Source organism: Anas platyrhynchos, chromosome 2, assembly GCF_047663525.1.
Source record: "Anas platyrhynchos isolate ZD024472 breed Pekin duck chromosome 2, IASCAAS_PekinDuck_T2T, whole genome shotgun sequence".
NCBI lineage: Eukaryota > Metazoa > Chordata > Aves > Anseriformes > Anatidae > Anas > Anas platyrhynchos.
This window is the reverse complement of record NC_092588.1, coordinates 79,781,342-79,808,446: the sequence shown is the minus strand read 5'-3', so window position 1 is coordinate 79,808,446 and position 27,105 is coordinate 79,781,342. Positions and strand designations below refer to the sequence as shown.

Sequence of the window (27,105 nt, the reverse complement as noted above, 5' to 3'; positions counted from 1 at the left end):
GTAGTGTAGGGAAGGGGGGGGGTTCTTTATGTGTATATAGTTCATTGTAACAAAGGGAAGGAGATTTTTTTTCATTAATGCTGAGTAATTTGAAAATCTTTGATTGAAACTGGTCAGCAATATGCACAGGCTCGCCGGATTAACTGGTACAGTAGCAAGAATGTAAGACGGGTGGCAGATGAAGAAAGCTTTTTTTTTTGTAATTTATTGAAAGGGCTTTCTCTTCAAAATAAAGACTTGTTCCTTTTTTGAGGTCTTTGAGTGCGGATTTTTAAACTCCTTACTGAGTTCTTTGTACAGCAAAATTTAGCTTTAGTATTTGATTAAAATAGCCATTCTTTCCTTTCTCCTTGTATTGCTCTTTTCTTCCATCTCTCCCACTATATCCCCACCTCCTGCAGAAATGGAGCAGGGGGATGGGACCGTGGGTCATCTATCATTTGTAAAAGCTCAAGAAAGGAAAGCCGATTAGATAAATTTCATTCACTGTAGAACTGGAAAGGAGGCTTTATGCTAGTCTGGTATTAAGGGAAAAGGAAAATGGGGGGTGGGGAATTGCATTGGATTGAATCAGCACCTGATGAATAAAGTACAGTGAAGTTTGTGGGGTGACTGGTGCTTTCACCCACACTTCTTAAGTTCTTCAGCTATCTTGAGGAATCCCCTAAGTGCCGTTTCTGCAGCCATTGTTAGTAATTACCTACTTCATAGGCGTGTTTCAATATTCACGTCTTATGCACTGCAATAAGATAAACCTTTCTCGCTCCTTTCCCTCCTTAATCATCCTTAAGTCTCCTTCCCTGTCTCTGAGCAACCTTTTTAAGAAGTTGGTGGAGAGTGGGAAGATGTTCTCAGAACCGTGCGTAACTAATACCGGTCTGCTAATCAGTTGGCTGAATCACTTGCTGGTAATGAACTGTGATATCACACTCAAATACCCAAAGCAAATCTTCAGCTGAGATTTTTATTATTTTTGGTGTGTTTTCTTTCTCTCAGGTTGTTTTACAATAGTAGCTTGCGCAAGCTGCTGGCGGGACACAACTTGTTAGGAAGGCTACCAGATCGGCTTGAACGAACACAAGTGGAGGTCCTGGATGTGCAACACAACCAGCTCCTTGAACTGCCATCTAACCTGCTTTTGAAAGCAGACAGGTAAATGTAAAGGAATTTGTTTTCAACTTGTGTGAGAGAAACCTTGCTTTGTTTTATTTCCTAGTTGAAGGGGTAATGCGAGGTTCCCCTGATTTGAAAGTTGTCAAACCTTGGGTGATAAGAACAGATGTCTGCCCAACTCACCAAAACACAGATTCTTTTTATTCTGGTTTTGTTGCCTTATATGGTTACTTTTTTTCCCCACCAAGCTCCTGCTGTACACCTACTTCTTGAAATCGAGCTGTAAAGTGAAGCGCATGCTATTTTCTACTACATACACTGAGATGAGTTAGTGGCAGTTGCTTTAAATATATATTCCTTAGGTTTGCTTGATGAAGTGTGAAAGCTTCCCCCCCCCCCTCCTTCAGTCATAGGCTAGAACTTATTTATACCTGTCAAACAAAACAAAATCTGTGCATAAGGCTGTCAGAATAACTCAGTTATTCCTGTGTCCTTGCTTTGTGAATTTCTTATGCCTTTCAAATGTTTGTCGCTAATTTAGCTGGTGTCACCGCTTGATCTGATTTTTGGCTTCTTATTTTTATACTGCTGTTCCTTTAGTCTCAAAGTCTTCATAATCTTTCTTCCTTGATCTAAACATATCCTGTAAAGTGACTGTGATTAAAATACCAGGGATTCATAGCATCGCTGGGGTGGCGGATGGGCTTGCCACGCTTGATGTCAGTGTTCCTTGCACCTCTGCACTTCAACAAAGTGTTGTGGGATTTCTGAATATTTTAACCCATGTGTAACTTAACAGGCAGTGAGATTTTTCTGCTGTGGGGTTTTATTTCTAGTCTTAACTGTGACAAAGGGAACACACAGCCCCTGGGTTTCTTGAGAGGTGAAGAAGGACTGGTGATCTGTCACAGATCATCACCTAGTTAAGAATAGTGCAAAACTCCTCCTTTTATACTGTTCATACTGCTGTGCACCTCTGTTTATACTTCTTGAGATTCAGGGCATCAGAGCTGCGGAATTAGGTTGGTTGAGATGCTTTCTATGTAAACTTGGTTTTTGAACTGTCTTGTTCAAAGAATAAGAAGGAAATTATCTTTTAGTTGAAAAATAGTCTTCTAAAGGATGGACTTTGTTAGGACAAGGTTTAGATTTATCCCAGTATGGTATTTCAGTCTTGATTTGCTTTAAAGAAACTTTAATTTTTGTACTTAAATTTTTATTTTATTTTAAGCTATTGCATAGCTGTCCGCATTCAGCTGTGGGTAGGGTACCACCTTTGAAAGAAAAATGATTATCAGCAAAGTTGTTCTGATATTGATTACTGTTACAGTTGGGACTTTACATAAAAATGCAATCAAAACGATCAAATGTAGCAATGCTGCTGCTGTAATAATTGCAGTTACCAGTTATGTTTCTGTTTAAATGCGATGAAAATCATATGGGAAAGATGTTTAACAGCAGCAGCTGTAATTGTCTTGTGGATGACTTTCTCAAACTCTTGTACATTAGATATTGCATGAACTTTAGAAGTCAAACATGTAGAAGTTTTTTCATGAAGGCTGCAAAATTAGGTCAATTTAAAATAAAACAATCCTATTTACAGGTCCCAAGTTGAAATTCCTGTCAACTTGGAAAGGAAAGAAACCTTTAAGTAAGATTCAGAAAGCTACTGGCATCTGAGAAAACAAAGAGAGCAATACTTCAGTAAATTTATTTACAAGTTGTAGGTCTTGAATACAGATTAGTGCAATCCTGGCAGAGAATCTGGATAAAAATTCTTGGGCTGCAACTCACCTTTTTAAACTGAGCTACAGAACTGTAGACAGCTTTTTTCCCCCCTCCTTTTTTCATGATGCCAAAATGAACAAGCACAGGCTAAAACTAGAACTGAGGCTAGACTTTCAAAAGTTGGCAAAATGTTGGCTGAGAAGAGGTAGAACCTAAACCTGCTTTGAATAGCATATTAAATGGCTGCTTCCGACTTGGAGACTTTTTCCATCTGCAGCTTTGAGGTGACGCAGCTTCCAAGCAGCACAGGGAATGTGTTTAAACTTCTCTACAGGTATTAACAAAACAGGAGGTGAGCACAGCTTACCCATTCTGGGATTTCATCACCACTGCAGCCTCCCTCGTTTGTGATGATGACAGAAGCAGTGAGCTTGCGGAGCTTTCCCATGTTGCCTACCCCGTTACTGCCTTAGAAGGCTTGACTTAAAAATGTTTTGTCCATGCTGCTGCTCCTATTCCTGCTGCAGAAGTGATACCTGTGAAGGAAAATAGCAGTCCTCGATGGAAGGGTTTTACGTTTGCAATTTCCTGTAGCAAACATCTTTCTCTTCACTTTGCTTTCAAATGTTTGCTTCTGTCAGCAGCTAAAGGTCTGGACCAGGGAAAGGTGTTCAGGGGTTCTGTTCGTTTTTCAGAAAAGGTGAAATGTTTCTTTTCTCAAAGCACTCCCTGGGAAGCACAATCTGTGCTGCCAGACATGTCAAGGGAATTGGGTTCCCTGTGTGTAATGTTGGACAAATCACTTTACAGAGCCCTTATCTCTCCACAAAGTGACTTATCTTCTGCAACATGAAAAGATTGGTTTATTTTGGGGGGAAGGTACTCAAGTCTATGCAGTTGGCAGATGATATCTTGTCTCGATATGAAGTCTCACGTTGTGAATTATAAGCGCTTTCTCCTTCTCAGTCCTGAATATTTGACTACGTGTCTCTGAATTGCGTTGGGCAAATGCCAGCACAAACACTGGTGAGCTTTGACATCCAGAAGACCCGAGAAAGGCAGGGAAACCAGGGCATTGGTGCGCATGGAGGGAGTATCACTTTCACCAAAACAACAACAAAAACTGAAAAACATCTCCATTCTCTTCATAAAATGTATGGACATCAGTTTTGCTCTCTTAACCCTTCAAAGCCAATTAAAAAGATAGATTTTCTGATGAAGAGTATAATTTACGATTATTTTGTCTTTTTTTTTTTTTATTTTTCTTCTGCTTTAAACTGTTATTTGAGAAGAAGTGGAGGACTTTCTGTGAAACATTGCTCTGACCAAGACTGAACTTGGTTCTGTTTATTCTGCTGAAAGTATGCACATCTTGATCATGTTAGCAAGGATTTCTCTTGTTGGGTGGGGATTTTCTTGGCAAGACAAGCGCCACCGAGACAGCCAGATAATCTGTTCATTTTTCATTACCAGATGCTGTGAAAATAGAGAACTCATGCGAGTGTTATAGCTGATGGGAAAAACTCCCAAGCAGAGTCCTTAACCTTTCTCTTTTTTTTTTTTTTTGCACACCTGCAACCCCACAGCCTTTTGTTTCTACTTTCTGCTTCATTTGTTGTGTTGGCAGATGCCTTTCCCGCTCTTTCCAGTTCTTGTACAGCCTTTTTGCTGCCTTCCTCAACCAGCTTGCAGCAAAACTAACAGTGTAAGGCCATGAAAGCAGTTCTATGAAATGCCTTTCGGATCAGATGGGCAGGCATTTAAGAGCTTCGCCGAGTTTAGTAGAAAAACAGTGGCAGTGGGTCAGGTGGGTTTAAAAGTGGAGAGACAGTGATGGAGGTCAAGGGTTTGCCTGTTGCCTAAACTTCCTTTCCGGTGTCTGTGGATGTTGTAGCTGTAGGCAGACCTTTAAAAGAGCCCCTGGATTATTTAAAGCTGTTCTATGGTGAAGGTCTAACTGTGATCTGCCTGGATTAAATCTTGAGCTTTCTGTTGGTTTGTGGTGTCCAGCAGTGGCTAGAGTGGAGGCTAAGCCAGTGTCAGCTGTTCAGAGCCCATCCTCTAGGCTCTTTTCTGCACCATTCTTGTTTTCAGCTTTGTTCAGCTGTTCTTACCTGTTTTGATTTTGTTGTTGGTGGTGGTTTTGATCTGATTTATTATTTTTTTTGCTAGAGTTCTGGAAGGTGACCCAGTTAAACTTGTTTGATATTTGCCATTTCCACCCACTGTGGCTGCTGCCTTTTTATGCAAGGACTCATACATATCGTGGATACAACAAGAGTGAGAGAGGAAACAAATTCAAATGAATGCAGGGAGTGTTTGACGCACGTACTTTGGTTGCAGAAGTGCTTACCTGCAGTTGTTTCGTTGCTGGTAGGTCAGGGTTTGCAAACAGATATATTAGAAACTGGGGATGTCTCAGTTAATGAAACAGCTGAAGATAGGTTAGAAAGTAAGAGCTGAGGTGGCAAAAGCACTCAAACATAGTTCGCTTGCTTTTTTGGCAGTTCATCAACAGGAAGGGGATTCACTGGAGTGATTTTGTCCTTTCTTTTTTTTTTTTTTTTAAGGGAGCAGAAGTTCTTTGCATCAGTTTGCAAAAAAACTTCCTTGGTCATTTTTTCCCCTGGACACACCAATCTGAAAGGTTTCTTCCTCTCACACACTTGCTACTGCAGTTGTAAATTATTTCAGGATTAGGTGATGAGAAATTGAGGGCATGTCTCTGCAGAAGGGACTGAAGAAGAAATTTTCTGTTTTGATTGCTCTGTGCTGATGGAGATCTTGGGGCACAGGCCAAACTGGAAATCTTGATTTCTCTGCGTATTTTATTTTACAGCTGCAGCATTCTTTCCAACATTTATCAATACTTCCAAGCTAAGCTGAGTGGTTTTGACTTCCTGCTGCTTTGTCGTTGGATACAGTTTTCTGTGCTGCTCTTACTAATGTTGAACATTCGTAAGCATTTTTGAGTGCTTAAATTATTCCTGTGGTGGCTGTGTCTTAATGGCAAGCCAAGTTTGCCAAGCTACCTCAGAAGATGCTGAGGAAATGGGAGATGCAATTTTAGTGACACCTAACAATTTAGCCTGTGTGTGTGCTGGAGGTAGACTTCTATGTTGAAGGGGAAAAAAAAAAAGATTTTGAACCTTTTACAGCTTCCCATAGATTTTCTTGCCCTGCTTTTGGAAGTTCAAACTCAGTTCAGAGCCCTCTGGATTTAAATAGGGAAGGCATGTGAATGCTGCATGCATATTAGGTCTGTTCTGTTGAATTAGATCCATGCCCTTGATTCTGGTGTATTCTTTGGGACAGTCTTTATTTTCTCTTGGAGAAGTTGAGTCTAGCAAGGGATTTTACTTTAATACCCCATAAAACTGAAGGTGACTTACTCTAGCCAGAGTTCAATGTTTATATTATTACTCCAGAGGAGAATTTGCACCTTGTCAATGCTGACGAATTCTGGCATCCTCCTGCCAATGCTTTTCTTTCTTTCTTAATCCCTGACACTCTTCTAGTACTTGTTAATTCACGCTCCCCTCGCTGCATTATACTCTGGTATGTGCGCGGGCTGCTGAATTCAGGTTTTTGTAGTGATGCTGTACTTTGTTCATGAGCTTGTGGTGTAGTGTGTGGGTGGAATTGGAAGGGGAAACAATTAATTTGGGACTGAGCTTTAATACTTGACGTTCTGCTTCCATCTGATAAGCAGTACGAGTGGGATATCTTCAAGGAACATGAATCAGTTCAGGTCCGTGCACAAGAGAGAGGGGAGCAATTGTGCCCAAGTAAATTTCCTCTCCTCCAGAGGGCATTTGGAAGATGTGCCTTCTGAGCTGGTGGCTGGCACAGTGCGTGAGGATGAAGAAACAGGGGAGTGGAAATAACCCGGTGGAGGACTTCTGTGTTAAATCAGAGGGAAAAACTGATGGGCAAGAATAGATTTTTTGGGCAGAAAAATCTAGCACAGAATCAACAAAGCTTTATGCAGCAGCAATCTGCTAGTTCGTTCTGTCCTGTGCCCAAAGAGTGGTGTCTCTCCTTTAATCCAGAGAATATTTTGAAAAAAGGATCTTTGGAGAACGTGTTTTTTTTTTTTTACCATTTTAATGTAACAGCTGGTCAGAAGGAACATGTAAATAAGCAGCATACTCTTTTCTCATGTTATCAGCTATCTTTTGAGAATTAAGCTACAGATGGAGATTACTACGTGACTACCCTGAATCTGAGTGCTGCGTGGCTGTGAGTGTGCACGTGGAGGTGTTTGCTAGGTGTGGTGAAGGTAAAATACCCCGCTACCACAGGGTGCCCATTCTAGGCTGCTGGCAAGATGTTGCTAGCCACGTAAGCACTGCTAACATCAAGGCACTAAACAGTAGGTCAAGGAGGTTGGGGATTTATTCCCAGTGTTGTCATATCACTCTCTGGAAGACCTGGCAAAAGGTGGGGAGGTGGAAGGATACAGGGCAACAACTCTCCTCTCTGCTTTCCCCATTGGAAAATGTGCGTTCAAAACCTGTTTTTGGCAGGAATATGCAAATTTCAACTAGTTTTAATGCCAGCGAAGGAACAGCTTGAGATTTCTCGTTGTATTCTACCAATGTTGAAAACCTATTAGAAACGGAATGCTTCTTGATTAATTTTTCTTTTGAATTTAGAATTACTTCTCTATAGTAGATCGTATCAATTCCAGCATCATCAGAACAACGTGCACTTTCTTGAAGACTTCAGCTGTGTTTTGGGATAGCTGTATTTGAGCAAACCTATGTTAGGAACCTCATAGCCATAGGATGCTCTATAGGTTATCCGTTAGGCTCCGTCTGGTAATTAAAGGAAGGTACCTGCGAACCACTACAATTTATTCTGCTGCATCCTACAAGAGCATAAGGAAAATACAGATTCCTTTTCAAGTGGAAGATGCCTTTTCTTGAGGTTTTTCTGGTTGTGTGCTTGGTGTTTTGCTGTTACCTCCTCGTCCCTGTCATATTCCTGGGAAAGGGCGCTCTTCCCTGCAGCCTTAAGCCTTTTTATTACTTAAACCTTTCCAGACGGAGCTGAAGATGACCATTTTCTACTGCGAGCAGTACAAAAGGCACCGTGGCTTTAATGTTAATGAAAGTGCCTTTTTGTGGAGAGAGAGGGATTGTCGTGGATATTAGAATGAAGTTGCCCAAGTAATAATTGTCTATACTTTAGCAATAGGTGTGCTTGCTGGTGTGTAATTAAGTACAGGAACTGTTGATGTGGTATGCTTCAGTTTAATAATCCAACTTTGAAAGAGCTTAATATATTTTTAGTTTATAGCTAGAGGGCAAAACTGAGCAGCCTCGTTTTAGAATAAGTAAATAATGTTAAAAACCCTTTCAAATGCTTATTCCCTTCTCTGTTAATCCTCCCTCTCCTCCCCTCCTCCTCTGGAGTTCCACCACCCCTGTGAATAATGAATGAGCCTCAGGATTAAACTGTGTCTCCGTAGTGGACTCCTCGCTCTGCGTAGAACAGCTAACCTAGTTTCAGTTCTGTGCAGCGCTGAGAGGTTTTTGCTTCTAATGGAAATATTTTTAAATCCTTTGACATCCCACGTGACTTCCCTGTGGCATGCCTGACCCTTATTTGCTGCCGAGCAAGTTGCAACCAGCTGCAACTCATGCAAATCCATCTCATTCATTAGCAGACCTGAAAGGTCAGCGTGAATTCCCGTGCACTGAGGCGAGGCGGGGGAAGAGCCATCAATATTTTATCACTTTCTCTTCAGATCGATGACAAGGACGCACATACCTTTTGTGTCCTGGTCGCTGGCCTTACGGGTTCCAGCCAGCTCATTTCTGAGTCCTGTGTCTCGAAGGCAGCTGTGACTGTTTTGCTGTTTGCTGGTAGGAGCAGTGCAGCCTGATTTTCAACATGCTCACTGCAGGCTGGCAGCCACACATTTACTTCTGTATCACAAGTTCTCTAAGGCAGCCTTCTCTAAAACGGGGAGGGAGGAAGAGAGGTCTTAATTCTCTTGAAAAGACCTGGTCATGCCAGAGTTGGTTACTAAAGGCTAAATGGCCTTATTTTTCCATTTCTTTGGGATTGCCTGTGTGAATTCTAGCTGTGGAGATGCTAACAGTATGCACCTTTCCGCAAGTTCTGCAGTCACAAAACTCCCTAAAGGAACATGAGTCGGGAATCGTCTGTGTGCAGAATGTCACTGGCTAGAGTGGGCAGTGCCTGTTCTTCAGCAGGTCCTGTTCCCACCCTGGCAAGGAGCCTCTGAGGGAGAAAGAGTAACTTCATTTCTATGCGTCTTCAGTCCTTGCTGCTTGTGGTGGAGTTGCAGAAAATATTGACAAGGGCTTCTGCTAGGGGAAGGACACTCCGGATCTATAGAGAGATCTGGCTTGCTTGCTGCATAGATCAGCAAGCATCTAACTTCTTTAATTTAATTGAACATTGGCTCTGTTTCTCTTTCAAACATAAGAGGTAAATTACTGCTTGGGTCCCCGGCTGTGTTTTTTTGTGTGTGAATGGTATGTCTTCAGTTGTCCAAATATTCACAGAGAACTTCTTCGTATTTTGTAGATGTTTTCAGGCCTTCAGGTTAAAACAAACAAACAAAAACTCTCTGTATCCTAGCCAGTATTTAAAATACTGAAAAAAAGGCTGGCTTTTTTTACCAGTGACTTTTTTTAGTCATTTGAAGGTCAGCTATGTTCTCGTGGTTCACTGATAATGAGTTCAGAATTCATTTTTACGTGGAACAAATACGGAAATGATGTGGTTTGCTATTGCTGTTAACTGTAGGTACTTCTGTAGTAACATCAGCAGTATTGAGGTTTTCATAAAAGGACAGAGGCATTTTGACATACTTATTTTGCTGATGTTATGTTCATAGAAATGGGTTAACTTAAAAATGGGACCAGAAATGTTGTTTGTATAATACTAGACTTCTGCTCTTTCTGTCCATCATTGTGCACTTGCTGCTTTTGATCTTTATTTTAACTATCTTATAAATAGAAATTTTATTTATACTTTGAGACAACCTGCAGGATGTTTCACTGAACCCCCTTATGCAACGTTTCTTTGCAGCCTGAGATTTCTTAATGCCTCTGCCAACAAACTGGAAATGCTTCCTCCAGCCACGCTTTCTGAAGAGACCCATAGCATCTTACAGGAGTTGTATCTGACCAATAACAACCTCACAGATAAATGTGTACCCTTGCTAACAGGCCATCCACACCTCAAAATCCTGCACATGGCCTACAATCGCCTACAGAGCTTCCCTGCAAGGTAAGTGACTGGTGTCACTGCCACTGGCCCACCAGTGGGCAACGTGAGATATTTTCACACTGAGAGCTAAGTTGCCCAGAAATCTGGCGGCGCAGGTTGTATTTTGAATGTAGTGATACTGCAGTGGGTGGATGCATCTGCTCTGCCCTGTTGCACATTGCTAACCCCCCCCTGCGTTGCACAGTGTTTGTTGGTGCCTTCTGATTGCACTTGGAATTTGTTTCAAGTTGATGAATTCAGCATGGCTGCAGTATGCTTCTGAAGTCAGTCAAGGAGATCTGTTTTTCCCAGTTTGGTCACTTTGCTCAAACCTGATGGGCTTCTCCTTGCAGGAGATTTGTAAGCATAACAATCTGAAAATGTCCTTTGGCAGTGGACAAAGCAACACTAGGAAAAAAATCCTCTCGCTCCCGAAGGAGATTCTCCCTTGGCAGCAATTTAGATGAACTACTGTACTTTCAATTCACTCTGGTTTAATCAGAAATCTTTCAAGTGTAAGATGTGCTGTAAAGCTGATGGGGTACAACCTTGGAAAGGAGATGCCAATAAATAAAGGAAGAGACATCTCTGTCCTTGTGGGATGTTCTGAGCAACTGGGCTTCGGTGGCAAGGAGAGATGGAGAGGGAGGGAGGTGAATAAGGCAGTGGGGCTGAGCAGGATGCCAGAAGGTGGAGGGGAAAATCTGGGATGAAGTGGAAAGCTAGGGTTGGAAGAAAGGAGGAAAAAGTGAAAGCGAGCTGGTAAGCAGAAAGAATGTAAGCAAAATAAGTCACTTTGAAAGTAGAATTAACAAAAATTGGCAGAAGCAGCACAGATCTTGGTTCCACAGCTGTCAGCATCTGATGGGAGGAGAGGTGGCAGGCACTGCTGTGAACAAGGGCCTAAGTCTGCCATTGTATTTTCCTAAAATCGTGAAAATGACTGCTCTTATCACCACTTCAAAATGAAACATGTATGCATATTAACAGCAAAATTCTCAAACTCTTGTAGTAAAATGGCCAAGCTGGAAGAGTTGGAGGAAATTGATATTAGTGGGAACAAACTGAAAGCCATTCCAACAACCATCATGAACTGTAGGCGCATGCACACTGTCATTGCTCATTCCAACTGCATCGAAGTCTTCCCAGAAGTCATGCAGCTTTCTGAAATAAAGGTAAGACATGAATGTTCTGTGAAAGACGCAAAGTAGTGTGTGCTTTACCAATTCTGTTCTCCTCTCAGGTCAGTCATTGCTGCAGGACGGTATATTCTCAAAAATCGTGGGCACTGACAGCTGCTTTTTTGCCTGAGGTCGTGTGTAAAGCACTCACCCCTGTGCTGCCTCGTAGGGGAAGGGAGGAAGGCCCTCAAAATCTGATTTTACACTCACCTTCACCACATCCCATTTTCTTTGCCAAATAAGTGTTAATTGTCTTCCTGTGGCAGTCTCTTATGATACGACTTAAACATTTGCCAAGAGCTATACACAATTAACTCTTGCTGCCTTGGCGGTTGGTTAATTCTGTAGGAATGGACTTTGTTTTCAGCACGTGTTTAAAAACTGCTGAAGCTGCAAAATAGGATAGGCCTTGGGGACAGAGATAAATTCCAGCGCAGGATTTGAGCAGTTAGGCAAGCTACTTCAGTTTTCCTAATTGCAGTCATATTCTGCACAACTGGAGGAACGCTTAATCCATCTCGGGTGTGTTACCAGAAATAATTCTGGGCTGTTCCTGACAGTTCTTTTTTTGTGAGACACGATCTTTGCTTGACCATGCCGAGGGCAACACCGCTTACCTTCTGTACATCAAGTTTGTGTCCCTCCTGGCCACAACGCAGAATATTTCTGATTGCATGCCATTTCCACTGCTTGGAGCTGGGAGATGGATAACTCATAGCGTACGAATCTTGTGGTAGGATCGAAAAAAATCTATCTTTCATTCCCTGAGTTTGAGAACTGATTACCTATTCATGGGATCAAAGCAACTTGTGTGTCCTTCGCGCACTCTGCAGAGTCAAAAGGCTAAGTTCCCAGACTGGTCTCTGTGCTGCAGTGTCTGGGGTCATGCAGAGCAGCAGGAGGAATACTTTTTTTGGACAGTGAGTACACGTAAAGATGAGCTTTGTGGTTCAGGCCAGGAAATCTCAAACAAACTTGTGGCTTTTTGAATACTCCTCCCTCTTCGGAACAATGGCCAGAGGAAACTGAGGGCCATTTAGAATCGATTAGAAGTAAAGCTTTTCTTCTTAGAGGAAGAATTGGGGTGGGGGAGTGAGGCTCTGCACAGTAAACATTTCTTTAAAACATGAGGGCATTTTTAACCAAAAAAAGGAGGATAATGTAAACATGTGTTAAGGAATAACCATCTTTCTCCTTTTCGTTCTCACATCTTGGGGATAGCTGAATGTTTTTAAGAAGTAGCAGTATTCAGAGTGTCTCTCTGCTACAAAGCTTAGCAGAAAAATGTTCATGGAAGACCTGGTGTTTTACTCTTCCTAAGTTATTTAGTTCCTACAGTTATTTAGTTCTTTCTAGCAAAAGAAAAGAGGCATGGATGTCACTAACTGTTTTGCAACTGGAGGAATAGTGTGCATGCCCTCACCAGAGAGGTTGCAGTGCTCTAGGACTCCACCTTTGTGGATAGAAAATGCCTCATCAGTACCCACGTCTGGTTTGGACTTAAGTAAAACTTAGGAGTTCGTACAGCTGCCAGATCCCTGTGCCATAGCCTTGGTGGGCACAAGGCTGCTTCTGGCCTCTTGGAGATTTCTCTGGGTCAGGGCTTGGAGCTTGTGCAGCCCGTCTGCATCCGTTACTAAGCATGACTGGAGATCCTCTTTAGATCTTTAAAAGCATTCAAAATGTGCCAAAGCAAGGTAAGAAGCTGGAGCTTGAGTTAGGGGTTTGGTAGTTTGGTGAAGAAGCTTGCTTGTAGCAAAGCACAGAGTTGCATAGTCTCATGTTAATGATTGTCATACTTAATCATTAATCTTAATTGAGGTGGCATTCATATACTCTAAACTTCTTAGTAAACTGTTACCTGAGGTAATAGCTGCTCTGCTTTGTATTTAATTAGCCTGAGAGGCTGACACATTACATTTTCTGAGTCAGCAGTACTGGAACAGTTATGATGTTGTCTGAAATAATTTCGGGGGAAAGCTAATATAAGAGATGATGCTTTTGTACTTAGAGTAACTTCAGGATTTCCAAACACAAGGTCATTTTAGTGATACAGTTCTCTAAGCTGATTTTACACACTACTGTTCAGGCTACAGAAGTTCTGTGGTGGTCTGTGCATTAAAAAGCCCAGCAGATATCCCTGAGATAACTTGATAAAACATTTTTATTTCTTTTCCCTAAAAATGAATTTTGAAGAGGCTACCATTTTGTGTACCTTCTTGTGTGTTAAAAGATCGTTGAGGGTATGAAGTGAACCAGGAAGATCTGGCAGCAATAGCATCTCAAGGATGAAGCTCTCAGTGTTTGATAGTTTCCCTCCTAGTTAGGTGAGTTTCGTTATGCCCACCTCCAGTCTCAGCTGGAGATAGCTCAAGCCTCTGTCAGCTACGGCCAGGACAGTTGCAACGCCATAAATGCAGTGTGAGCAAGTGCTGAATATTAATTTATGTCCAGCACCTGGTCTGTGTCCTGTGTGCAGTTGCATTTGTTCTTCTGGTGCTGCCCGGGTGGGGCTAGCCAGCTTACATTAAAATGACGCACAAGGAAATCAGGACCGGTTAGGAAATAGGTTTTCCTGCTTGCCTGGGGAGTAGAATAAGGACTAAATTTAACATAGATATGCAGAAAGTCCCTGCTAACCTATTCTTCAAGCAGCACAAATGAAATCTGAGAAACCCTGATCTGATGAATAAACTATTCCCTGGTACCAAGGGATCTGCTCTAGACTGTTGCTGCCTTCAGCACATTGGGCATCTCCTGAGAGTAATGAGATGATTTCACTGTTTTTGGTGCTCCTTATTCCAGCGTTCTCTTCCAACAAATTTGCAGTGGCACTGGGGTGTTGAACCCAGCAAGACCTGTTGCTGGCTTCGTTAATCTGAGAAGTAATTACCGCCTCTGTGGAAGCAGCAAGCAGTAGTGCAGGAGAAAAACAACTCGCTGGCATAAGTCTTCTGTTAAGCTGTCTACTGTTTAGTTTGTATGATGGATTTAAATTCTGATTTCTTTATCAGGCTTAGGTAATGTCAGCAGCTTGTTCTTCCTAGATAATGAGGCCTCCGTAGCAGACAACTTCGGGGTTCAAGATGCGGTCATTATCTGCTTTGCATATATCTAATCAAGCATTAGATTTCTCTTTTCCAAATTTTACCAGGTTATCTTATGTCTTCCTCCAGCTCAGGACCCGTTATCTTTGAGTATACATAGAAAAATGAAAGTCTCTTGCTTATATCAATGGAAATCACGTATTGGTCAAAGCATGCAGCCAAAAAAGTTGTTCTCCCTTCCTCAACCTACCCTAAGGCTGAAAATAAGGAACTCCTTTCTGAAGGGTGTGGATATTTCTTCTGTCCTCAGTTAAATATCAAGTGGTGCATGCTTTTTTTTTTTTTTCTTTTTTTTTTTTTTACTGTTTTTGGTATGTGATACACCTGTGGTCCTCTAATAGGGTTTGAAGAGTTGGTTCTGTTCTAAAATGCCGTGGTTTTGTGTACTGACTTCCGTCCGGATATGCAGCTTTAACTATGTTTGGCTTGGGATTTTGTCACTCTAGGGCACTCTAGCTAATTTGTGCTTAGCTGGAGGGTAGCCAGCATGTTTTTCTGCTGGTTCCATTTCACATTTTTTTCTGAAATACTTCAGCTTTAGTAGTTTTTTTTTTTTTTTTTTTTTTACTTATTTTAATTCAGATTTAAATATGAATCCTTCTAAGATGATACAGATTAAAACCATGTTGAAGACTGCTCTGATATTTCTTTCCTTTTCCTCCTTCTAGTCCTCCCTGCCCTATGCATTCATAAGTGCTTATTTTTGATACCCCTCAGTAAGCATCAAATTCCTGAGTGTGTTCATACTTACGGTGTTTATATGGACTTCAGAGGAGGGACTGCTGTGATAGTGTCTTAGAATCCCTAGCCTCATTTTTTCTGTTTCCTTTGTCTGTTAAAAAGCTGGCAACTGTTTTCATTAGTAACTTTTTTCCTTTAATACTTATTTGTTAATGAAAATAGTGACCATCTTTCTGTCTGCAAAGAGCAGACAAACCTTTCTGGTTTTGCAGCATGATTACACATGGCTAGAAATGGAAATGGGATGAACATATTTCTAGGTGTCCCAGACATCTGTGAAGAAGGCTTAATGCCAATGAAGAACCACTTACTTAAATGAGTAATTTTAGGTCTTGGCTGCAGGCTCCCTTATTCATGAAACGTGCATTGCTGCATTTAATCACAGTTTGATCTTAATGACATCTGAATTCTCTTGCTTATTTAGTTGCTTTCTTTTTGCAGTGCGTGGATCTAAGCTGCAACGAGTTGAGTGAAATCACATTGCCTGAAAACCTGCCTCCAAAACTGCAAGAGCTGGACCTGACTGGAAATCCCAGATTAGCCTTGGATCACAAAACCCTAGAGCTCCTGAAGTAAGTTAACTTACAGAGTAGAGGGGCTGCAGAATGACTCCTGTCATTAATATGTGACAATATACACAAGTGTAGTTTTCCTTAAGACATGTGACTCCTTGTTGACAGTGGATCAAACAATAAGACTGTGTAGTTCAGAAATTAATACTCAGCCTCATTAAGAGCATGACTAACCTACTTCAGTGCGGTTGCTTTCAGCTGTGACTCCTGAAGGGGTCTGTTGGGCCAGTCTGTTGAGATGCCAATAGCTGCTTATTAAGTGTTTTTCTTATGTTCATCTGTGAAATTTTTCTTACGTTCATCTGTGAATTTCATTCACTATGATCCTTGTTACCTCTTCACATAACATTTTTTGTTATCCATCAAACCTCTCTGCTTTTGTCCTTTTTTTTTTTTTTTTTTTGCTTATTAAAACCTGTCCTGAAGGCTTGCATCTCCCACTCTGCTTGCAGCAAAGCCAGTTACCTAGCTTTGAGATGCTGTGTTTCCGTCCTGTGTTTGTTTCCTGCTCTATGGCTTAAGTGCCATCCATAACTCAAAAGCACCAAGCGTCTTGTGATATTGCTGCAGTAAAACAGATAATCTGTGGATAGAGGTGCTGCCTTAAGCCTTTCTTGTTTCCTGGAGAGAACTGCACCAGCTCTGAGTTTCATTCTGAGTCCCTTTGATGCTTAAATACGGAATGATTCCAAGAAGGGCTGACAGCCTTCGAAGGGCTGAGCAGTTGCTTCATGTGGTTTGCTTTTAAATGGTTAAGATCCAGCACTGAAGTATTAAATCTCATCTGTTGTGACAGCAAGGGAATCTTGGCGTGAGTTTGCTTTTAGCTTGAATCAATGGATATTATAAAATTTAAATGGAAATGTGAATAATGAGTTTTTACAGATAAAAAGCAAGAGTCTGTTTCATAGCATACGAGGAGGAAAAAAATCAAGAGGGGTGTTTGTCTTTTTTAAGAGCTGCTGATTGTGTGTAGGAAACCTTCCTGAAGGAGCAGTGTGTAATGCTGCTCTGATTTGTAGCATGTCTTATATATATAAAATGAAAACTGAATGGCACCTGAGCTTAAAGTGAAAAAAGATCAGCTTTTCATGTGTATGACCAGCAGACAAGGCAGGCAAACTAATCTCTTGCCCATTCAATATTCAGGCTTCATGTCTCGTAGCAGTATTGTACAAATTTAAGTCCTAAGTAGTAGAAGAATAGTGTGGCCCAGTGGCATGCTGTATTTGCACTGACATTTCACAGAAAACTTTCTTCTTATTTAAAAAAACAAACAACACACCATTGTACTTGTACAATTTCAGGTCTATTCTCAGCCTTGTAAATTGTCTTTAGCTGTGTTCAGATGTATCAGGTCTTCTTCAGGACTTCTTAGTGGTTGCCTCTACTGATACACTACGGTGACTTCCACAGCGTGCTGCCACAACTGACTGTGAGGAAGGAGATGCTCCTTACATTTCCTTTTGTGGCAGGCACAAAAATACTTGTGCACTTGGTGCTTTTTATATCTTCCTCCTGCGTGTGAAAGGCAGCTCTCCATCTGTGCCCTGGCAGGATTTAAGCAGGTAGTAGGTTAATATGTAGCCTCTGTTCTGCTGAGAAGAGTCCTGTCATGCATGCTTGCTTTTTTCATATCTGTGGAGGTCTTAAGGGAGGCTTGCATGCTGACGAGGATGTTGCCAAGTGATTTATAGGGTGTAAGAATTTCAGTAGCAATTATAATGAGAAAAGGAAAATCTGGGGTTGCTAGCTACTGTGATTTTTTTAGGAAAGAGCATCTGGTTCCATTATAATGTTATAAATGAGGAGGAAAGTAACCCATGCAGTACGGAAGCCCTAGCCCATCTTCCCTGTATAGGATGTGCTGCTGGATATCATGTTTCTGGGTGCTTGGTCTAGTAGTGTAACTGTACCACTGAGGAAGCTGAAGGCGATGTGTTGAGGTAGCTTTATTCACTGCTGGGAAGTGTTGAGACATCTCCGGGTCCTTGACCTGCCCAGGAACAAGGGGTCAGTCAACCCAGTTAAAAAAGAAACAGAAAAAACCCTTTTGATCCAAGTTCCTTTGCCCTGGAGGATAAACGCCTTGTACAAGAAGCCTGTGAAGAAAGTGTCTTTGCTTGTGTATGCAGGATTTTGCATGACAAATTTAAAACCTCTGCTACTTGAGAACAGATCCAGGTTTCCAGTTTGATTCAAACTTCTTTTGTAATGCTCTTGGTGAGGTGTCGTCTTTATATTTGTCTCACAGAGGGCTGCAAATCCAAGGGCTTGAAACACCAGCGGTTCCAGCATGATTTATGTAATTTGTTTGCTTGTAATGTGCCCTCGCTGATGTACGTCTTGACTATTAGCATGAAAAGAAATCAGTCTGGATGTTACAGTTCTTCAGGTTGTCTGAGGAAAGCTGTGAAATGCGGAAAAGACTTGATGGTGTGTTCAGGTCAGGTGGGGGGGGTTGCACAGAGGAAAAATGAATCCTTGGAGTGAGCAGTTAGACCTTTCTGCCTGTGTCCTTTTATGATTCATTCGGTTCATGAAAGGTTTGGGTGCCTTTGAAGTTCCTGCAGCGTGTGGGGAGCTTGCTTTCACTGCCTTTAGAAGAGAGCGGAGGGGAGCGCAGGGGAGGTCATCATAGCCCTGCTCTGGCAGGGAGAGAAGAGAAGCACATAAACAGATAGGGTTGGTCCCTTTTTAAGTCTTTGCTGTGCCGTGTGAGATATTTGAAATTCAGCCTAAAGGCTATGTTGGTAGTAAATTGGAGGGTAGAGGATCAAGGGCCTCGGCAAAAACTGGACTGCAAAATTGCAGAAGGGCCGTGCTCGCTGCCTGGACTGCAGGCCTGCTCTTGCAAGTCCGAGCAGCCCCAGGATAGAGCTGGTGTCTGACTCGTGGGCATTTGCTTGGAAGTCTGTTACTACATGTTGCTGTTTCTGAAGACTTTTTTTTTTTTTTTAATTTGGTGTGGCTCATGCAGTAGGCTTCATTTGAGTATAATGAAAAGAGCCCAGAGACTTATTCCTAACATGGGTGGGAGGGAGATGTTAGAAAATCACTCCCCATACCGGCTTCCATCAAGTCAGTGACAAATTTGCCTTGTATTCCCCCTGGGCCAGGGTGGAAATAAATAGCTCAGGGGTGAGGGAAGGGAGAAGAAAAGCTGGGTAAGCAAAAGAGTGCAGCTGACACCCTCATAGAGGCTGTTATTTATTGCTTTTTTGTTCTTTGTGTACAAGCACATAAAAGTAAACCACTTCGGGTGTCCTGCTTTTGAATGTGTTGCTAAAGAACTGGAAGGAATTAAAAAGCCTCTCTCTTTTCTATCTTTACGTTTTATGCTGGATCATGTCCGTACGTTAATCCCGTGCACCTTTCCCTTTTCGTTTCTCCTTACAGCAATATCCGTTGTTTCAAGATCGACCAGCCCTCGGCTGGTGATGCTTCAGGAGCTCCAGCAGTGTGGAGTCATGGTTACACAGAAGCATCAGGAGTTAAGAACAAGTAAGACCTGGCGTTGGTTTCATTATATAAGCATCCTAGCAGCAGAGTGCGCCTCTGCTGATACAAAGAAAGCCTTTTTTTTTTTTCAGTGAAAGTTTGGGGAGGTTTTGGGCCTCACAAAGGCAGAGGCCATGCCATGACTCTATATTTGTATACTGGGCCCCTGCCTGGCTCTCAACTTTTTTCTTTGTTAGGAATGTTGCTAAGATACAAGTGTAACCGACACATTTTGTCTGTGCGAGCCTCCAGTGCTTGCAAAAGATCCGAGTGTTTAAAAGCATTTTCCTCTTTGCAAAGCTTCTTTATCTTCAGCTAAAGGATGTTTACCAAGCAAAGCGGAGATACTAAAGGAAGAGGCAGAATGGCCAAAACTCTGAATATTCATAGTATGTGGAGCTTCTGTGACTAAGGCAGCACTTGACAAATAATGTACCAAGAGTCTGCTAGTCTCTGTGCTGCTGGCAAAGTGATGAATCTTTCTTTGTTCCCTAAATACCTCTTCAGAAATCCTCGGCTACCTAGGTTTCCCTAGCAAGTGCCAGCAAACTTTTGCCTACTGTTAAGTAATTTAACTCAACTTTGGTCATCAGCACGTTCAATCGTAACGATGGCTCTTGGAGGGGCAAGTGCCCCTCAGCTGCTGTTGTTTTGGGCATACTTTTCTCCCCTGAGTTTGTTCCCCTTTCTCTACAAATAGATTTGTTCACACACTGAAAAAGGAGGAAGATTCCTTAGGGCTTGGCTTGAACTTGCAGCACAATTCTCTCCACGTTTTACGCTGCTTGGTGGGCCTGACTCCTCTCCACAGCTCAGAAAGCATTTTTGAAGACCTTTGAACAGGGTTGGTTAAAACTGACTCTCAGACCAGGCTGCACCTGTTGTTTTTTGTTTTTTTTTTTCCTCAATAATATGAGAAATCAGTACTGGATAACAATCTTGATGTTCTCCTGCTTGCCTTTACCAGGCTGTGCGTGGCAGCACTCTCGGCCAATAACTTCTGTGACAACAGGGAGGCGCTGTATGGCGTGTTCGACGGTGACCGCAATGTGGAGGTGCCCTACCTCCTGCAGTGCACCATGAGTGACATCTTGGCAGAAGAGCTACAGAAGACAAAAAATGAAGAGGAATACATGATCAACACGTTCATAGTTATGCAGAGGTGAGTCTTGGGTCTGAAGCAATTTTTTTAACCTCGTGTGTGCTTCCTGGGCAGTCTGCTTTTAGGTTGGGCACTTGCTCTTTTCTTGCTTCAAAAATGGGAGTGGAGGGGGGCAAGCCTTGGTATCTGGCAATTGTCTATTCTTTTATTGCTTGCTTTGTGAAAATTGCCCTCTGTTGCTTTCAGCTGTGAGAAGAAAAATCCCAATCCTTTCCCACCTATCTAAACAACTAACAAAAAAAAAAGCGTCCTCAAAATCACTGAATGTTTTTGTCTGAGTGGTTTCACTCTTATCTGGTATCTTCTTTAAGTTTTATGACTCAGAATTTGCAGTAGCCAAGACAGCAGTGTGAATTTCTTGATCATCTTCTAAACTTCCCTTATTACTATTCCCTGCAAAGCCTGGGCTGATCCTTGCTGTTTTTTTCTGTACCGATTCAGGTTATTTAAGGCCACGCAAATATTTAAAAATATATATTCTGGCTTCCTGCAAAATGTCTGTTTCATGTCATTCCTTTGACCTTAGAATATTATTTGTGCAAGACTCATCCAAAGAGATTGTGATACAATAGCTGTAAGTGTAATAGCAGCTATGTGTGGTGGTTTGGAGATCTGTGTGTATGCGTGCTGTTCTTGACAGAACAAGAAATTGTGCCTGGGGAGACACTGAGTGAGGAAGGAGTATGAAGGGAACTGAACGAAAGCGAACAGAGGTCAGGGAAACGAAGGAGAAAGCAAATAAGCAGCTCAGAGATGAAGGAAATAGATCAAGTTGAAAGTAGGATCACAAGTCGTTCAAGGGCTGCAGCTTTGGAAAGGAAAATATTCCAACTCTGATATTGGGAAAGAGAAGCATTGGGATGGTATTGAACCTTACACACACAAGAGGAAAAAAAAAAAGCCTGTTTCCCATAATTACTTAGTGCCTTGGTTAGACTAGTAGCTGAGAAGAAGGTTGCCATATACTTAAAATCATCAAAAATGATAGAAATTTACATATCTAAAGTACTGACTGTTTGGCTGGTTTTTACTACTTGTGGACTTTCACAGGAATGTGGTATTCCTGGGAAAAAAACACATTGCATTTAAAGGGGAGTGGGAGGGGAGTTTCAAGTCAAAATAAGCTAATCACTCCCTTGGAGAAACAGAAATAATACTCATTCTACTTGCATGTAACCCTTCCTTGAGGAATTACGACAGATACTGTGTGACATTCTTGAAGTGCCTTTAAAAAATAGAAAAGCATATTGAAGCCTTGGTACAAGTTGAGTTGTGCATTGTTTCCACACCGTTTTGAATGAAAACTTGCAAGCTATGCCTAGCCTTAACATAAATTTTAGTAGCCCCTGTAATCAGCTTTCTGATTGCTCTAGTCCTTATTTACTGTAGGAAGAGGCCCTGATAAACAAGAAACTGGGAATGACAGAATTTTCTTCACAGTCCCATTTCAAGTTAAACAAATAAAACAAATAGTATCAAAATAAGTGTACATTCTAATGACAAGATTCTGAGAACTTTAGTTTCATCCATTTTTTTGCTTTTGTTTTTGCTGTGACCCCTGCTAAAACACCAAACTTAAAAATTTCATAGAACCTGTTTTACATGATAAATGAAAAGTCTGCCGCCTTTTAGTGGAATTAACAGCTACTGTGGGTTTTTTTGGTCATTGATACTTTAAAAGCATTATTCTGAAGGCATCACAAAACAATGAACCTCTAATATCTGTTTTTGCTCAAAACTGGAATTTCTATAGTTAAAATTACTGTTTGGAATAGTAAAATATTTAGCTTCAGGAGCCAAAGCTCTGTCTGGATAATATGACCCCCTTTTTAAGCCCTACCTGTACTCACTTAATAGCCTTCAATACTTCTCTAACCCTCTTTGCTTCCCTCCAGCTGACCTTTAAATCAGACTCCTTGAAGATGTAGAGAAAGAGCGCTGACTGTGTGACTCGTACAAGTGCAGAGATTTTTCTTTCTAAAATTGAGTAGATTTGAGTATCTGCATCTTGCTGTAAATAGCGCACTGCCTGAGAGTTGTACGTGATTACTCTGCAGCGTTGCTATCGTGTTGCAGCCTTCAGTGAAGACGTTTGTTTCTGTCCCAGTGATCCGGCAGAGTCAATGCCCCGAGTGCTTGCAGTTGCAGAACAGCAGTTGTTTCTCCTTAGTACCCATAACACTTGTTTTTCAATTAAAGAACAATCCTTGTTTTGTTTAAATTCCAGGAAACTTGGAACAGCTGGACAAAAACTTGGAGGCTCTGCTGTTCTTTGCCATATAAAACACGATCCCATGGACCCTGGCGGATGCTTCACGTTAACCTCAGCAAATGTGGGGAAGTGCCAAACTGTTCTCTGCCGGAATGGGAAACCTCTGTCGTTGTCCAGGTGTTACGCGATGAGTTGTGAAGAAGAGCTGAAGAGGATTAAGCAGCATAAGGCCATTATCACAGAGGTTAGAGAACTCAGACGTTGATGTGAAAGGAGGACTGCTGCAAGCTGCAGCTTCCTTTGAGGACATTTGCATGGTGGTATATGAAATTACACATCTGTATTAGAAACCTCTAAGAGGTGCTGTTACCAGCATGGGTTCCAGAGTAGCACTTTTCCTTTCAAGGTGATTCATATCATGCAATCAAGTTGTTTTTCCGTCCCACTACCAAGCTAGATTTCAGTTAGCTTCAGAGCCTGAGCAGCTGTGAGCGTGCTGTGGTGAAACAGGAAAGCTGAGGCCCTCCTCCTGTTGTGGGGAGTATCTGCTGTGTTGGCGCTGTCATGAAGAGCCCCTCCAATCCAGAAAGATGAGGGCTGAGCACTCTCAGTACTGTCCTTCCCCTGGGAGACTTCTTAATCCTGGCAGGATGACTTTGCTGTCTGAGCTCCTGTGTTCTCGGAGTTGTCCTCTGGCAGACCGCTCTTGAAGAGAGCAGTTGCCCCGAAGGAAAACCCGTCCTATGCTCAGCTGAAGGGCCACGAGAGAGGAGGAAGCTATTTGCTCCCTTCCTACAAGCTTAAAGCCACTGCTGTCAGCTGTGCTTTGCCTCGTGTGACACATGCATAGGAGCAGATAAATATTGTATCCCCTTTAATGGGGGAGGAAAGGGCAGAATGCTCACTGCTCTACACCCGTGAGGAGGTTTGTCTGCGTGTAATAAATCGTGTGCCTATTAATCTTGCCAGGAGAAGGTGGTGATTGGAATCTCAAATGTGACAAGCTAGAAGGGAGTCACTCCAACATGGTGTGCATCACTGAGGCACGCTCGTTATGTTCTGCAAAGGAAGAGGGAAATTTCTGCACAGACTCTTAAGATGACTCACTGATTTCATGCATGTTGATGGCTTATCACTTCTGTCAGGCTCCTAATGGGGAAGTTAACAAGCCGACAAGGTTTTTTTTTTCTTTTGAGTGGTTTTAAAGGGGAAGCTTTTTTTACTCTTGGTTTGCTTTTCTGTGGTTTTGTGTTGTGTTTTTTTTTTTTTTCTGTATAATAACCACTGCTGTCATCAGCTGGACCAAATGAGCATAAATCCTCACCTTTGTTGTTGGTCTCCAGCACACAATTAGTAGGCTGCAGCTATCCCCAGCAGGCTGACGGATAACCAGACCTGCTGTTTCAGATGCTTGCTCTGCTTATTCTGGCAGCTCAGAATCTAACCAGGACAGGAGCCTGGGATTTGGATGTGCAGGGGATTTACTTCTCAAATATGCCCATTTTTACTGGTGTTTTCCCTTCAGATATTACTCCTCCTCCCCTTGGAAATGTCATATCTAAGTGGAAGCATAGTAAGTAATTGGGGCATGTAGAGCATTTCACTACAGTGCAGCTGACTGAGAAATGCAGACTTGCTCTCTGCTGCATTTGACTTGCATGCTTCATTTAAAGCCTTTTTTTTTTTAAAAATGAACTTTTGTTTCCAGAGCGATGAGCCAAGATGAAACCTACAATTGTTGCAGCTGCAAGAGAAGAGTCATAACTGCATGACCTGCCCCTATATCAAATGGGGCTGCGTGTGACTTTGCCCTGTATCAAGCCAGATATCGTGGGTGGAGGAGGGATAAGTCTGACTCATGGGTAAAACATTAGTCCAGTTGGCTCCCACAGCTGCAGAAGCAGAATAGATGCTTCTTTGTTGCAGGCTTCTGCTTTGTTGGTCTGGATAGGTGATGCTGATGACAAATCAGTAGGGTGTAGGAGGCTCAGTGCAAGACTGGAAACCAGCCATTGCCGTGTTCTAATCCCAGCTCTGTCACCTTCTTGCAAGCCACCTCTTTTCCATTTTCTTACCTGTAAATGGCTGTGTTTGGGGGTACTGCAGAACAGGCACTGATAAAACACACGGAGGAGATGTGAGTGCCACGTGTCTTTGTCTGCGTTGTTTTCAGTTTTGCTTCCTCTCTCGTTTCAGGATGGCAAAGTGAATGGTGTGACGGATTCAACGAGAATCCTGGGGTATACCTTCCTCCACCCAAGCGTCGTGCCGCGTCCTCACGTCCAGTCCATCACCTTAACTCCGCAAGATGAGTTCTTCATCCTGGGGAGCAAGGGGCTGTGGGACAGCCTCTCAATGGACGAGGCAGTGGAAGCGGTCCGAAACGTGCCTGATGCGCTGGCAGCTGCGAAGAAGCTTTGCACTTTGGCCCAGAGTTACGGCTGCAACGACAGCATCAGCGCCGTTGTGGTGCAGCTCAACGTGACGGAGGACAGCTTCTGCTGCTGCGAGCTTAACGGGGTGCCGCCCCCCAGCCCCGGCATCTTCCCCCAGTCCGTCAACGTGGTCATCAAGGACAGGCCGGCGGATGCTCTCGGGATGCCGTCCTCGAGCAGCGGCATGGCCTCCGAGATCAGCAGCGAGATCTCCACCTCCGAGATGAGCAGCGAGGTGGGGTCCACGGCCTCCGACGAGCCTCCGCAGGTAGCCATGAACGAGAACAGCCCGGCCTACCCCGGGGAGCAGCGCTGCATGCTGCACCCCGTCTGCCTCTCCAACTCCTTCCAGCGGCAGCTCTCAAGCGCCACTTTCTCCAGCGCCTTCTCCGACAACGGCCTTGACAGCGACGACGAGGAGCCCATCGAGGGGGTGTTCACCAACGGCAGCCGCGTGGAGGTGGAGGTGGACATCCACTGCAGCCGAGCGAAGGAGAAGCAGCTCCTCCAAGTGCCTGTGGAAGCCAGCGACGAAGGTATCGTCATCAGTGCCAACGAGGATGAGCCCGGTCTTCCCAGGAAAGCTGAGTATTCTGCCACGGGCACGATAGGGCGCCGGCGGGGCAACGGCTCTGTGGCGCCGCAGGAGAGGAGCCATAACTTGATCGAAGTCGCAACGGATGCGCCTCTCAGAAAAACAGGGGGGTACTTTGCTGCTCCGGCACAGCCCGATCCGGATGACCAGTTCATCATCCCCCCAGAGCTCGAAGAAGAGGTCAAGGAGATCATGAAACAGCACCAGGAGCAGCAGCAGCAGCAGCAACAGCAGCAGCAGCAGCGGCAGTATCAGATGGACCACCTGGCAGACTATTACGATACACCACTATGACCCACTCTACTGCTCGCAGTTCAACTAACAAACAAGGAGACTTGAGTGCGGGACCCAGTGGGCTCACGCTACAGCAGGGGTTTTCCTTCTCCTTTTCCTTTATACACTTCCTCTTCCGTATCCTGCCACTACAGATAACTGCGGCTTTTCAGTTTTCTTAGGTTTAATATTCATGGACTTTTCTTCTAGAGACGCTTTACCAGTAAAGTTTAAAATAGTTAATATTCCCTTAACATATCAAGTGTAAAAACAAAAAAAACAAAAACAAAAAATAATAAAAATAATAAAAAGGTTTAATATATTGCTGAGAAACAGATGATGATGTAATATTTTTTAAAATGGCTTGTTTGTTTTGTTTGAAAAGCAGGGCAGTAGCCAGTGCTAAATGATTTAAGTAATATTGTAATACTGTATTTCTTTGAGAGAAAAGGCTTTTTTTGGTCTTGAAAATGATAGACATTTGTAGAATATGGAGACTAACTCCTAGGAGTTGCTTTACTCTTTCAGGTGACTTAAGTCACTGAGACTCACTAATTTTCTCTGAGAGAACAGTTGATTGGGAAACTACTGTAAATAGCTCAGTGTTGTATAGTGATGCTTACATGTTTTGTAGCCTTGGCATTAAGGACACAACCTGAAAAACTGACCTTTTTCTTAAGCAACTCTTTGGGCCATGGTCATTAAACATAACGGACTGAGTGACTGCGTACAAGTTAGCTAGAGTTTAGGTGGTATAGGCCATTGAAAGAAACCCACTTTTTCCTCTGGTCTCTTTCTTTCCTTACTTTTGCAGACATGTTTTATTTGTGTTCCTTATTGCTGCCACAACCAGCATGATTGTATAGAGCTCATTTGCTGTAGAACATTTACATACCAAGAGTTATATTAAAGCCGAATGCACAAATGAACATGTCATAATTTTTGTTATAATAAATATGAAATTTACAAACAGCGTCTGCTTTTGTCTGACTAGCTGAGCAGCAGCTTTCAAACAGCTTGCTGTGGTTCATCAGCGTGCTGCAGTCTGCTTAAGCAGCAAAGTGTTAAAACTTTTTCAACTTGGTGCGCATTTTTACAGTAACTGCAGAAGCTCACGTGTACTCCTAGAATTTTTAGTAAGCAGTTCACCCAACAGTTGCTCCAAATATCAAATGCTCTTTAAAAGATGCTAAACACCGAGGAATTAACATACTTCTTTTCTTTCTTGGTATGA

At 42.7% G+C, this 27,105-nt stretch overlaps 1 protein-coding gene across 1 annotated transcript in view; it reads left to right on the top strand.

Annotated features, from left to right (window-relative positions):
- The window catches only part of PHLPP1 (PH domain and leucine rich repeat protein phosphatase 1), a 128,587-nt gene extending 101,743 nt beyond the window's left edge, over window positions 1–26,844 (top strand). Inside the window, exons 10-17 of the mRNA XM_005021068.6 lie at window positions 997–1,152; window positions 9,913–10,113; window positions 11,105–11,267; window positions 15,563–15,693; window positions 19,093–19,197; window positions 20,162–20,356; window positions 22,584–22,812; window positions 24,765–26,844. Coding sequence (XP_005021125.2) covers window positions 997–1,152; window positions 9,913–10,113; window positions 11,105–11,267; window positions 15,563–15,693; window positions 19,093–19,197; window positions 20,162–20,356; window positions 22,584–22,812; window positions 24,765–25,892 — 2,308 coding nt within the window. The 3' untranslated portion in view covers window positions 25,893–26,844. The remainder of the gene's footprint in view (window positions 1–996; window positions 1,153–9,912; window positions 10,114–11,104; window positions 11,268–15,562; window positions 15,694–19,092; window positions 19,198–20,161; window positions 20,357–22,583; window positions 22,813–24,764) is intronic.
- The last annotated feature ends 261 nt before the right edge of the window (window positions 26,845–27,105 follow it).